Source organism: Squalius cephalus (genome assembly GCF_949319135.1).
Source record: "Squalius cephalus genome assembly, chromosome: 9".
Taxonomy (NCBI): domain Eukaryota; kingdom Metazoa; phylum Chordata; class Actinopteri; order Cypriniformes; family Leuciscidae; genus Squalius; species Squalius cephalus.
In genome coordinates this window covers 30,545,245-30,559,863 of record NC_137130.1, presented here as the reverse complement: position 1 = coordinate 30,559,863, position 14,619 = coordinate 30,545,245, and the positions used below count along the sequence as shown (strand labels likewise).

The 14,619-nt window shown below is 44.9% G+C and overlaps 1 protein-coding gene across 2 annotated transcripts in view; it reads right to left on the bottom strand.

Moving 5' to 3' along the window:
- Positions 1–14,619, bottom strand: part of LOC307164697 (coiled-coil domain-containing protein 148-like) — a 211,164-nt gene that overhangs the window by 89,929 nt on the left and 106,616 nt on the right. For both annotated transcript variants that reach the window (XM_079881749.1, XM_079881750.1), the window contains exon 10: positions 14,158–14,364. In XM_079881749.1, the coding sequence (XP_079737875.1) occupies positions 14,158–14,364 (207 nt within the window). The remainder of the gene's footprint in view (positions 1–14,157; positions 14,365–14,619) is intronic.

Here is a 14,619-nt window from a genome sequence, read left to right as displayed (position 1 = left end):
TTAGAAAGCCTATCATCTTCGAGTATATAAAACGAGCCAATGGCAATGAAATGCCATGGGTCTGCGGAATTTGCATAGCGTATCTCCGCCCCACCCTGGGGGTATATAAGGAAGTACGCCGGCAACATGCAGATATGTTTTCGCTTCGGAGCCAAGTTCATCACTTCACTCCACAAGCCAACTCTGAGTTCATCTCTACTTCTCTTCGAGACGAGCCTCTCTCCGGGTGTTGGTGTGACAGCGAGTTCCAGCGAGTGCACATTCCCTGCTTATCTGTGCAGTGATTTGCCAGAGTTTGTGTGTTCATCTCCCTGGTCGCTTCAACACTTGCGGAGAAATCTCCTTTCTAAAAGAGCTTGCACGTGGCACGTCTTTTTAAAGATGCCTCGCCCGTGCACTTCTGGTTGCGGTCTATACATTTCTGACTCTGATGGGCACAATCTCTGTCTTGTGTGTCTGGGTATTGATCACGCTAAGGCAGCGTTTGTGGATGAGTCATGTTCCCATTGCGGGAACATGCCCATTGCACGGTTGCGGTCGAGACTCAATGACCTTCATGGTAGAGTCCCCTCATCCACACCCCGATCTACGAGCTCCACGAGAGCTGGTACTTCGGCTGGCGGCCAGGGTGACCTGAGGGTTACGGTGTGGACTAAAGCGCCGACTATTCCACGCTCCACACCTCCCTCTAGCACTGTGCAACCCGTGAGTGTTCCGAATGAACCCGCAGTACAGTCCTCTGACTTGCTGCGGGTTTCATTCGGCGCTCCAGAGGAAGATGTGATGTCGATCGCTGCATCACAAGGTGGGCAGGAGTCCTTGGGAAGTGACGATTCGGCTGTGCTGCCACCTTCGGGTGTCCCAGCATTGCCCGAGTCTGATCCCGAGCTGACGGCCATGCTTTCCCGGGCAGCCGCGGCCATCGGTCTTGAGTGGTCCCCGCCACCTGGTCCGGTGCGCTCGCGGCTGGACAATTGGTTTTTGGGCGCGGCTGCTGATCCTCGTCAGCGTCCTACCCCAATGCCTTTCTTCCCGGATGTGCATGAGGAGGTCACGAGGTCCTGGAAGGCACCCTTGTCTTCCCGCGATCGCTCGTCGACCTCCTCCGCCTTGCCTCCTCTCGATCAGGCGGCTGCCAAAGGGTACACTGGGGTTCCTCGGGTTGAACGCTCTGTTGCCATGCAACTATGTCCTCAGAGTGCTTCTTCCCACGGCGACCCTAAGCACCCCTCCAAGGCCTGTAGGTTCTCCTCCACGCTTGTGGCTAAGACCTATAGAGCTGCGGGGCTGGCAGCCTCCTCACTGCATGCCATGGCAACGCTGCAGGTCTACCAGGCCCAGTTGTTGCGTGACATGCACGAGGGGAGGACTGACCCAGGGCTCTTTGATGAGCTGCGTGCCGCCACCGACCTTGCTCTCCGAGCGACGAAGGTGACCGCACGCTCCCTGGGTCAGGTGATGTCCACGTGTGTGGTCCAGGAGCGACACCTGTGGCTCAACCTGGCCGATATGCGGGAGGCCGAGCGAACCCGGTTCCTCGACACCCCCATACCCCAGGCTGGCCTCTTCGGTGGTGCAGTCGAGGACTTTGCCCAGCAGTTCTCGACTGCTCAGAAGCAGACTGAGGCTTTAAACCACGTCCTGCCCCGACAGCCCGCTGCTGCCTCCACCCAGCCGTCGACACAGGTGCCTCAGTCTGCTCGCCGCCGAGGGCGCCCTCTGCTCAGAGATGCCGTTGAGTTCTTTTCAGGAGACGGTAGCAGGGCCGCTCCTTCCCCCGGTGGAGGGCCGGGGGAGAATCCTTGGTTTTCCCACTCCCGCTGCTCGTCCCTCGACGGGCAGCACCCTATTGTGGTTAAAGAAAGAACTCACTCTCCCATCTCTGAGCACACAGATTTCTCGGATGACAGTGTGCGCCGCTCACGAGCCTCGCCACTCTCATCCCCCTCTGTCGCCAGACCCCTGCCAGAGCACGCCCCCGTGGGACACTGGTCCTCCCCGGGCCTCCTCTGGCAGGACGCGGCTAATGACCGTGCCCCCGCATCGGGCAGCTATGCTACCCACGCCTGGGCCGGTCATTCCGCCTCGCTGTACCACCGAGGATACGTCTGTGGTCCGCATGACCCCGCTGGTACAGTTTTTGGGAGCCTGGTTAGAGCTTCCCAGACTGTCCCGCTGGGTCGCGAGGACCATCAGGCTCGGCTACGCGATTCAGTTCGCTCGGTCTCCTCCCCGCTTCAGGGGAGTTCGCTTCACGATGGTTGGTGGCAATGCCCCTGTCATGAGAGCGGAGGTTGCCACCCTACTGGCGAAGGGTGCGATCGAGACTGTCCCTCCAGCCGAAATGAAGTCCGGCTTTTACAGCCCCTACTTCATTGTACCAAAGAAATCCGGTGGATTACGACCTATCCTGGACCTGCGCGTCCTGAACCGCTCCCTTTACAGGATGCCGTTCAAGATGCTCACGGCCAAACGCATGGCATCACGGCACGCTCCGAGTTCCAGTGACTCCGACCTGCCGTCAGACCTTCATCCCGTGGTCGAACCTCAGTTTTCTTTGGGCAGGAGTGCCCTTGGAACGAGTTTCCAGGCATGTTGTTGTATCAACAGATGCCTCCACCACGGGCTGGGGCGCCATGTGCAATGGACATGCTGCCGCGGGCTCCTGGACAGGACCCCAGCGCCTTTGGCATGTCAATTGCCTCGAGTTGCTGGCTGTACGTCTCGCCCTGCACCGCTTCCGTGCGTTGCTCAGAGGTCAGCACGTACAGATGGTAAGCAACCAGAATGCCTATTACCGCCGTGCCAGGTGCCGCGGCAAAAATAAACCAGTCGCATTTCAAAGTCATTCGCGAAATGACCGCCAGGTGGCGCAAAGGGATATTGTGCAAAACAGCAGCAATTGCTGCATTTTTTTCAATTGCCGTAAGTGGGGTTAATGTCAATTATTAGTAAGGATGAAATACTACAACTATGGTAAACAGAATAGAACGTTTTATAAGGCCAGAAAAATAGAATAACAAGTTAAAAATAGAGACGATAACAATATAACCTGTATTATATTGTCGACCTAGACGTCAGTGGGCGACAAGCCTATTCCCCGGGGAGCAGTGCGATAAAAACACACACACACAAAAAAAAAAAAACACACAAAAAAATTTAATACCAAAAATAACAAAAAAGTAAATTATGTTCAATGAAGCTGATTATTTGTACTATTCTATTGAGGAATGAGACGAATGAAGAGCGTTTCTCTCTCGTGCTTGTGAGCGAACACACATTAGAATGTTTGAGCAGTGCATAATGAGTGAAGTAATAGCTGAGTGGTAGAACTTGCGTGTCGAACATTTAGATGACACGGGTTCAAACCCCGAACAAACTTGGACTACTGACATTTTTATATTAGCCTATTAATGCATTTTATAGCCTATTATTGATGCAGAGAGATTTGTAGTTCTAAAACTCTGTTACATAATTTTTTGCTTATATTTATAAAATAAAATTACCATGCATTTCCATTTTACAATGGAAAATTAGGAACAAATATTAAACAATGACTTACTTCTGTAGCCTATAATAATTCCAATCGTAATTTCAGTTCTGTTAAAAAATAAAATAAAAAATAAATAAATAATGCATTGCATTGCGTGCTATGTTCTAAAGCCAGGTTTTATTCTGGTATGTTGAATTAGTGTTCGACAAACGCGGCGGCGCGTTCATCTGGATTTATTTTTCTCTTAACAGCTAAAATAACTTAGTAGGATACTCTGTAGTTTTTCGGTCATACAGATAGGAGTAGAGTAGCCTACATCGTTCAAAACTGTAAACTTTTATTCATATTAGGCTAACGACAAAAGTGTCGGTCGTCTCTGTCTCCGGGAACTGCGCGTCACAAAAATGAACCGAAAGCCACTTGCCTCAGCTCAGTCACAATACGAAATTAATCGGCTATGCCTAAAGCCTGATTATGTAATCTCGCACTAATTAAATAGGCTAAATCGCCCTGAATTAAATTGTAAAAAAAAAAAAAACTCAAATAAATGTCAATGTTGCGATATTGTTTTATTTAAGTTCATAATTATTCTATAAATGTTATTTAGTTTAACAGCAGCACGAAGCACTGTGGTTCGAGATTTATTTGAATAAAAAAATAAAAAGTTTTATTCACAAATCGCACCCTGGTTGTAAGGATTCAAAGATCCCTGTGGAATTTAATATTGAGTTGAACATTTTGTTCATGACAACAAATGAACATGCGTTTGAAGATTGTATTTAGTTTTGCTTGGAAAAAGCTGGCCCAAACTGAAGTAGCGTTTTAATTCTTCAATTCTTCAGAAATATTATTACATAGCCTAAATTATTTAATTCCTGATATTAACACTTGAATAGCCTATTGCTAATGTCTAGAATAGGGATTTAAGTGTGAATTGCAAACTCTTTGTTTTGTTTTGCAAACTCAGATAGCCTGTGGGGGGTTTGGAGAAGGCAGCATGCTTTATCGTGGGGGTGCAGGACAGAGGTGTTACTTTTCCATCTTTCATATGGAGAGTGCCAGCCTGATGAGCAGGCAAAGATCTCCAAAAGTCCATAGCCTATGTAGGCCCTATATCTTATTAATTATAAATATTGTAGTTTTATTGATTGTATTTAAAGGTTTTGCACACACAATTTCAATTTAGCAGATACAAAGCTCTTTAATTTGCGATCAACCTCGTTTTATTGTAAGGTGAATTCAGCAATATGCTGTATCTTTGAAGAAACAAAGGCTATTTGTTAAATTTTTTTCTTTCGTGATTTGTGTGTATGACACACAGCTATACAGTACTATCAGCTGTATGGTGTGTTTTTACCCTGAAATGTTTAATTTCGAGAGAGACCCGGCGCGCGCAGTGAGGGAGACTTACGCAGTGTCTGGAGACACTGTCCAGACAGTGGACGCAGTCCACACTACTGCGTTTTCGTTTAAAAACGGAGACCTTTTGCTACGTTTGCACCTCCCGTCCACACTAAAACGGCAAAAACGAAGACCCAAAATGGAGAAGTTTAGAAACGCTGCCGACCCGTTTTTCGTTTTGAATCTCCGGAGGGCGTTTTAGTGTGGACGGTGTAACGTAAATGACTCTGGGTAAATGCGAATTAGCTCAAGGATATAGGGAATTTTGGAAATATTAATAATCATAACTCATGGTCATAATTCATAAATCGCATATACATTTACTTTATCAATTATCGGTATTTACCTCTTGGCTGGCCTGGTCTCTTTTATCAATCAGTCACCTGTCCAGCAAATGTATGTAAGATAGCTTATCACAGTTCAGACAGGGTATTACCGTATTTACAAACTCCAAGAAAGTTTTATCTTCTGGCCACGAACATCAAACTTTCTGAGTTTATGAATTAAAAACTACTCAAGGTAGTCTATAATATCGAGCTTGTAGCTTAATTAGATCTTTTCATTTCATTGACTTCATAAAAGTGGGTTTTCAAACACAGAGACAGTTAAAAGTATAAATGAATTTTAATAAATGTAAAAAAACTAGAGAGATTATATGAGCTACAAATATAAACGTACGTAAAAATGCAAACAATAAAACAAACAAACATTTAACCAAACAAGAACATAAGAAATAAAGTGATCAGAATGAATGAAATGAAAGAATGAAAGAAGGATATAGAGAGAAGGGAAAAGCTAATTATTACAGACAGAAACCTAATTTCAAAAGACACCTGGAATCAGCTTTCAGCTTTCATAGGAATCAATATACTTGCAAGTTTGTTCTCTGTTCGGGTGATGCTGAGAGGCAGGAAGCACGGACGGTGTCCTGTTTCTGCTGCGTCTTCCGGTGTCGCGGGAAGCTTAAAAGGCTCACTGAATGTAACGTTTACTGGAAAATAAGATTCATCTCCCGTGAAGGAAGAGGCAAATATATATAACTTAGTTGCAAAGAACGGCAGCTACGACTCGAACATGTGTTTGTCCGAGGGAGAAGGCCGGAGCCTTTTCAGATGTTCCTTGGAGAAGCGTTGCGCCAGGGAGAAGAGGAAGAAGGGTGAGAGAGAGTAGAGAGAAAAGGCGAGTATGAACTTTTAAAGGGAATCTGCTTCCCCCTTCTTTTTGGACAACATCCAATCGTATCTTCTGATCTGAAGCGGGAAAAAGTTCCTTTGTTTGTGAAGAAATGCCTACTTTGACTATGTCATGTGAGCGATAGAATTCGTATTTTCTCTTTCAGAAAGATAATACCCATAAGAATACATTTCATTGTAATCTTATACATATGCAATTCCGTGAGATCACTACGATTAGAATGATGCCAGAAATGGTATGTATAGAATATGGGAATACAGGTATGCATTTCGGATGTAGAGTTCTGAGCATTTTAGGTGTCAATTGATTTCTATGATAGAACATAGATATCTCAATCTGCCATGGAAATTATACACACATAAAAATACATATCAAAAACATTGCTATTGGATCACATGTGTGGAAGTGTTTCAAAGTCCACGAGTGTTTGTGTGTGGAGTATCTGGAATGTCTTTGAGGCTCGTCACGTGATTCAAAGGCATGTGGTTTTTACAGAGAGGGGGGATTTTAAACAACAGGGTTCCTTCAGTTTAAGGCAACGTCAAATGTCTCCCTGGGGAGCCACAAAGATGCAATTTTGACAGTCCAAGCAGACTTAGGGGCGTCGTGAACAGACTTCTTGTTTTCTCAGACAATGAAGGATGTGTTTGCGAGATCGGGATTCACTAATTTGAAAAGCAGCTGACCGGATGTCATTGTCATTGTTGCTACAACGGGTCAAAACGGAGGACTTTAGAAACGATGACGTGGTAGAGGCTCACGCTCGGCTCTATGATTGGGTGTCATCAGTCATGGCGTATATCTTTGCTAGCAGCTGTTGTCCAAGTAAATTCTGCATTTAACAATGCTATAACTGCCTACATGCGCTGGAGGCAAGCTATTATTCGAGCGATCTGTGACAATTCCCTTGTGCAGGGGCGGTATTGACCGTACATGGAGCGTCGGTTTTGGGTTGACCCGGGAAGAACCAGCGCATGGTGGGATAATTTTATCAATGAAGTTGTGTTTACACCGCCACGCGCATGCCCAGTGTTGGTGAATGGTCACGTGATCCGCGTTTTCAGTCGTTTTAAATTCTCCGTTTCTAAACGAAAACGCAGTAGTGTGGACGGGGCCTTAGGCTACTAAACTTACTAAAAAAGATCCAGCGCGAGAGAGAGGCAAAGAAAAACGCCTGTTCTTAATTTATGTTTCTTTGAACTATTTTCGTTTTGTACAGTTTTAATTTTTTAACTTAGCTGCAATTTCTTTGACAATAGAGGTTTAAAATGTTGAAAGAATAAGATTCTGTTTCATATTTTGCATCGCAGAGGGAATAAACTCTATCGATGCAACCCTGTTTTAAATAAATAAACTGTCCCGACACTTTATTTATACCTTGAAATGTGCGATGGGTTTTCAAACTTAATTAATTTTCTTAAACATTTTCATTGTTTATTTTTTTAATTGAAAGCAATACTATATTGAAAGTATTTTTCAGATTTTTTCGATCTGTTTTGAAAAAATGTCTTCTGTGGCTTTGGCCGGGTATCACTGTCAGTCATCTCAATTTCGTGAATGATTCTCAAAAATAAATAAATAAATCATTTAGCAGATTAAAGACGAGCTTCATCATCTTCATTTTCTGACGCGATCGGCTGACAGTCTTCCTTCATCAGATGTGTCGTCTTTGCAGCGGCTAAACTGGAATGTAGCAAATTTGTTGTAATGTACAATTGATAATTAAACAACATGCTTGACTTTAATAAACAAATACATATTTAAGCATCAAGAACGGAAAAACATAAACACTATCAGCTACACTGAGATTCGATCTCAGACCGCTTGAGGCTCAAGAGGTTCATGATGTTACGTTGACCACAGAGCTATCGTCTGAATACCGTTAATTTAAGGTCTGCTCTTACAAAGCTTCATTGATGTGGCCTAATATTTTTTTATTGCAATGTTTTATGTTGAATTTTTTTCATTATTCAATTTATTCCATTTAATTTCAGTAATTTCAGTATTGTGATGAATTCGTTCAATGTTTCATTTGAATTGATTTGCTACCAGCTTTCAATCGCTCTCAATGAGCCGCGGCGCGGCGGCAGATTACGCAATAGAGAGAATAAACTGACACTTTGCAAAGTCTGTGATTGTAACGCCTCTTAGCGGTAAGAGGCTGCAAATACACACCCGCAATTTACCGCCGCAGGAACGGCGGCGGTAAAAGTATTATATATAAACTTTATTACAGGCTCTAGGCCCAACAGCAGGACATACACCATACAAAAAAAACAAAAAAACAAAACAAAAACAGTTACATACAATACACCCTTTTTCACAAAAGTCTTAAAAGGCACTCATACCAATGCTTCCATAGATGTGATTGATATCGGACCGAGCTACACCTGGGACTTGTGAGCCTTACTATAATATAGTTTTGTGACTCATCAAGTCGACACATAAACTTAAACATTAGGTTCCTCAAGAGGGCCTGTAAACAGCTTAGCCTCAAGTCACAAAAAAGCTTACTTGCACTGCTGCTCCTGGGCTTCTTCAGCCGTATCCTCAGACAATCATTATATGCTACCTGCAGTTTGCGCATGGTCTCCTTTTTGTAGTAGACCCATAATGGGGCTGCATACATGGGGGTACAGTAAGCACGAAACAAGTGCACTTTCACATCAGCAGAGCAGTAATGAAATTCCCTGACTAACATGTTCGCTTGGACATACAACATTCGTCTTTGCCTATACATGTCAGCATCATCTTCCATCTTGTCAGTAATAATATGCCCAAGATATTTTGTACAGTTAGATACACAGATACATTGCCCTGATAGGTAAAACAAAGGGAAGTGCAGCTTCTGATCTTCCTTAGTCCTACAAACCAACACAACACTCTTCTTAGCATTGTACTGTACATCAAACTCACCCCCATACTTGGAGCATATATCCAACAACTGCTGGAACCCAACAGTACTAGGGGACATAACAACTAAATCATCTGCGTACATCAGGTGGTTTAACAGAGTGTTCCCTATTACACAACCCGTCTTACATATCCCCAACTGCTTTGAGAGGTTGTCCATGTATAAGTTAAACAGGGCTGGAGACAGAAGCCCCCCTGCCGTACTCCATTGCTTACACTGAAAGGTGACGATAGGCTATTTCCCCATTTAACCTGCATGCTTTGTTTTGCATACCAGTAAGCCAGTATACGTATGATGCATCCCGGCACACCCCTAAGCATAAGTTTAGTAAAAAGCTTATGATGATTTACTCTGTCAAATGCCTTGGACGCATCAATAAACCCAATAAACATTGTAGAGCCCTGCCTTCTATAGGATTCAACAGCTTCTTTCAATGCATAGGTACATAGATCAGTACTGTGTTGAGACTTAAAGCCAAATTGATTTTCCGTGGTGTAAATGAGCCCACTCAGTCTATCTAGTAGCATCTTTTCTAACACCTTTGAAAGAATGCTAGCTAGAGCGATGGGTCTATAGTTGTCCAAAATCCCTATTTTATTCTGGTTGCGTACCATCTGTACTAGTCCGATCAAACAATACTGCGACAGTAGCGTACATCAACCGTCAGGGTGGTCTACGCTCTCGCCGTATGTCACAACTCTCCCGCCACCTCCTCATATGGAGTCAGAAGCATCTGAGGTCGCTTCGAGCCATTTATATCCCGGGAGACCTGAACCAGACGGCCGACGAGCTGTCTCGGCTTCGGCCTCTCGCTGGAGAATGGAGACTCCATCCCCAGACGGTCCAGCTGATCTGGGACCAGTTCGGGGACGCACAGGTAGACCTGTTTGCCTCCCACGACTCGTCCCACTGCGACCTGTTTTATTCCCTGACCGAGGGCACGCTCGGCACGGATGCTCTGGCGCACAGCTGGCCGCGGGGCCTCCGCAAGTATGCGTTTCCCCCAGTGAGCCTTCTTGCGCAGACTATGCGCAAGATCAGGGAGGACGAGGAGCAGGTCATTTTGATTGCCCCGTATTGGCACAACCGCACCTGGTTCCCAGAACTAGTACTCCTCGCGACAGCACCTCCCTGGCCAATTCCTCTGAGGAAGGACCTGCTTTCTCAGGGACGGGGCACCCTATGGCACCCTCGTCCCGATCTTTGGAACCTCCACGTGTGGGTCCTTGATGGGACGAGGCAGGTTTGAGTACCCTACCACCATCGGTGGTGGCTAACATCACTTCCGCTAGAGCATTGTCCACGAGACATGCCTATGCGTTGAAGTGGAACCTCTTCGTCAACTGGTGTTCTTCTAAACATCAAGAACCCACGAAATGCCCGATCAGTGTCGTGCTTTCCTTCCTGCAAGAAGGGTTGGAACGAAGGCTGTCTCCCTCCACCCTGAAAGTGTATGTTGCCGCCATTGCCGCACATCACAACGCAGTTGATGGTAAGTCTTTGGGAAAGCACGACCTGATCATCAGGTTCCTGAGGGGAGCGAGGAGACTGAATCCTCTTCGTCCTCCCCTCGTACCCTTTTGGGACCTCTCAGTGGTTTTAACTGCCCTGCAGAGTGCTCCCTTTGAGCCTCTGCAATCAGTGGAGCTTAAGTTCCTGTCAATGAAGACAGCGCTCCTGGTTGCATTGGCCTCCATCAAGAGGGTAGGGGACCTGCAGGCATTTTCGCTTGACGAAGCGTGCCTGGAATTCGGACCGGCTAACTCTCACGTGATCCTGAGACCCCGGCCTGGATATGTGCCCAAGGTTCCCACCACTCCCTTTCGAGACCAGGTAGTGAACCTGCAAGCGCTGCCCTTGGAGGAGGCAGACCCAGCCTTGGCACTGCTCTGTCCAGTACGCGCCCTCCGTGCTTACGTAGACAGAACGCAGTGTTTCAGGACCTCAGATCAGCTCTTTGTCTGTCATGGTGGGATCTGAAGGGAAAGGCTCTCTCCAAGCAAAGGTTGTCTCACTGGATAGTGGACGCCATTGCTTTGGCTTACCAGCAGCAAGGTCGACCGTGCCCCCTTGGTCTGATGGCCCACTCCACTCGGAGTGTGGCATCCTCTTGGGCTCTAGCGCATGGCGCCTCGCTAACAGACATCTGCAGAGCTGCAGGCTGGGCGACACCTAACACATTCGCGAGATTCTACAATCTCCGAGTGGAGCCAGTTTCTTCTCATGTACTCGCTTCAACTAGCCGGTACTAGATTCTGCTCAGGTGTCTTCGCTTGCTCGCCATTCCTCTCCACGGATGGGATACGTGCGATATTCTCCTCAGGTGAGCCTAATAAGCCCTGAGTCTCCTCCAGCACTGACGACGTCAACGCCAGAGTTATGCCACCGGCAGCTTCGCGCTTGGCTAGGTGCCTCCATGTGCATGGTTCCCCCTCTGGGCGACCCCCACATGTGTATTTCCACTGTAAGCCTCTCTGAGCATGTGTCTTTCCCTTGGCAAGCCACCTTGCCACCCCTGGGGTTGAAATATTCCACCTGCGGCTGGACACCCCAGTGATACTCCATATGCAGCCCCCTGGGGTCATATGTGTATTCCAAGTCCTCCCCTTCGGGCTGGGCATAATTGCATATTTCCACTGAGATATGCTTCCCAGTGTACCTTGGTATTCCTGTGTTAAGTAGGACTCCTTCGTCCGTGCTAGTCTCACGACAGGGAGCTCAGACTTACGCAGGGCACTGGAAGACAGTCGAGAGGTGGCGTAATTAGACTGGGAACCCCATTCTTTCATCCGAAGTAACTCGGAGTGACTACGAAAGGGAACGTCTCGGTTACGTATGTAACCCTTGTTCCCTGAGTAGGGAACGGAGACGTTACGTCTCCCTGCCACTTCCGCTGTACCGCTGGAATGCCTGAGTTCAGTCTCGGCTCCTCAGCGAAGACATATCTGCATGTTGCCGGCGTACTTCCTTATATACCCCCAGGGTGGGGCGGAGATACGCTATGCAAATTCCCAAGACCCATGGCATTTCATTGCCATTGGCTCGTTTTATATACTCGAAGATGATAGGCTTTCTAAGCGAAACCCCATTCGTCGTCATCCGACGTAACATCTCCGTTCCCTGCTCAGGGAACGAGGGTTACATACGTAACCGAGACGGTCACCTTGGAGGAGGTAAAACTTGCCTTCACCTTTACCGCAAAGCCACCTCGCCGTCCGCGTGCGTCTCCTGCGATGTCTGTAAAGCCTGGAACACACCAAGCCGACGGTCGGCCGTCGGGCAGTTTTTGTGCGTCGGCCGACTAAGTTTTCTCAGTGTGTACCGTACAGTCGGCTGAAATTAGTCCTCATCGGCTTTTTTCGGCCGATTCAACTGAATCGGCGTTGGGCCGTCGGTGAAAGAGGGAACTCTGATTGGCTGTTCAGCTTAGTCAAAACGGTTCAGATAGAAGGCTGTTAATGTTACATCATCTTACCTGAGTGTTCCTTGGTGAATATTTCAATATTAACACGAGCGGAGTGGAATAAAGAAAGTGTTTAGCGGGATTGATATTCAAAAAGGTAAGCACGCACTTTTTTTTTTATGGTTCCTTCTTACTTTATGATTTGGATTTTGTCTTTGTGCATTTTCTTTTTAACCCTTAAAATGGCAAGACTATAAAGAGAAATCAGAAAATGTATTTATTGCTATTTTCCATCTTAGAACACAAATAATACAATTTCATATTTATTTATTTTTAAACATTGACTTTTATTTTTGTTTTATTTTAATGTTTGTATCCCCCAGGATACGTCGCCAGTTTTAAATAAATTTATAAGTTTATAAATTAAATGAAAACAGAATGCTTGTTTGGCAATGTGTATTGCAACATTTTAGCCAAATATTTAAAACATGTATTCTTTCATAGCTTAAACTAAACATTCTTTGTAAGATTCTGTTGAACAATAAGTATAATGCCTATTTATAAATATATTACAGCCTACTGTATCATATTTAATACGCACATTTCTAAGGCCTATAAAATATCAATATGACCAACACTTTGCTGAAAAACCTGTTTTACATAATCTACTTCATGCCTTCTGTCCTCTGATTGATATTTTATACTTTTTTTTTATTAAGTAAAGTCTTTTTTGCTTTTTTACCATTTTTATAAAGTAAAAGTAAGATAAACATTTACTGGCACGCCCATCAAAATTATTTAGACTGTGGAAAGAGATAGTCAAAAACATGATAGAAAATAGCTTATTACCTCTAAATTTTTTATGTAATCTTGATAACATTATATGTTGACCTTTTTTTTTATGCAGTTCATGACACCGTTAAACTGTAAAAAAAAAAAAACATTGGCCTGGTTTCACAGACAGGACTTAGATTAAGCCAGAATTATGCCTTAGTTCCCTTAGGACATTTAAGTATAGCTATAATAAATGTGCCCTAGAAAGAAAACAAAAACAGTACTTATGGGCATCTTGAGACAAAACAATAGCAGTGACATGTTTTAAGATATGTCAGTGCATGTTGCTTTCAGTTAAAACAGCTCAAACATGAAACGGGGGTTAAAATACAAAGTATTCTCATACTACATTACACTTTACTGTAGTATTGACTGAAAATTATTTATCAGGTAAAAGCACAGAGTTCTGAGATACAGAGAGGACAAGAGCGAGAAAGAGTCAAAGAGAGAGCCAGATTAGTGAAGTGTAGACATGTTGGGCTGCTACAAAGAGACTGCAAACTATAATCCTGCTCTGTGTGTTCCTAATCCACTAAATGGAATTGCAAAATTAATGATTTCCAAACAGGATTCTTAAACTCTCCTCCCCACAGCCACACTAAACTTTGCGCTCCACTGACTTCCAGTTACAGGAGACAGGAAACATAAGCTCATGTGAAGATATGTATTCCGTTGAGTTTGGTGAATTGTGACCTCCAAATTTCTGACAAAAAGACATGACTCATCTAAACTTCAAAGATTGACCTCTTGACTGAATTTCAAAGTTCACAAACTTTAAAGGTTGAAGGTTTGAAGTGTTGCACAGAAGTGGAGTTATGTTTTAATGTCACATTTTAAATGTATTATTTTTGATGTATTACTTATTAAAACAGAAGACCTAGTGTGGCAGTGTCTTAAGATGTAGGTAAATGTAAAAACCTTTTCTCTGAGCTTGAGGCAGATGTTCTGCTGGTGTGAACGCTGGTTCTGAAGTTCTTGCTGCTGTAGGCGCGAAATCTTGCAGTCCTCTAACACGCTTAGCGCCCTCAGGAGCAGTTCTGAGCGATCCCGCTGCCAGCCCTGCAGTACCAGACTCTTCTGTGTCATGCTGAAATGATACCAATCACTCCAACGCTCATGTGCACTCTGCAATATAACAAACACCCACAGATTCAATAACTGTTGCACAAGCATATCCAAGAAACACAGTGACATATTCAGAAACAAATATTCAGACCCCAGCTTAGTTGACAAACATTTGACAGCGATTGCAGCTATAAGTCTTTTTATGACGCAAAAAGCTTCCCTGCTGAAAAATCCAGCTTACACCAGCATGGATTCCATGCTGGTCCAGGCTGGTTTATGCTAGTATAGTGCTGATCTAACTGTTGGACCAGCATA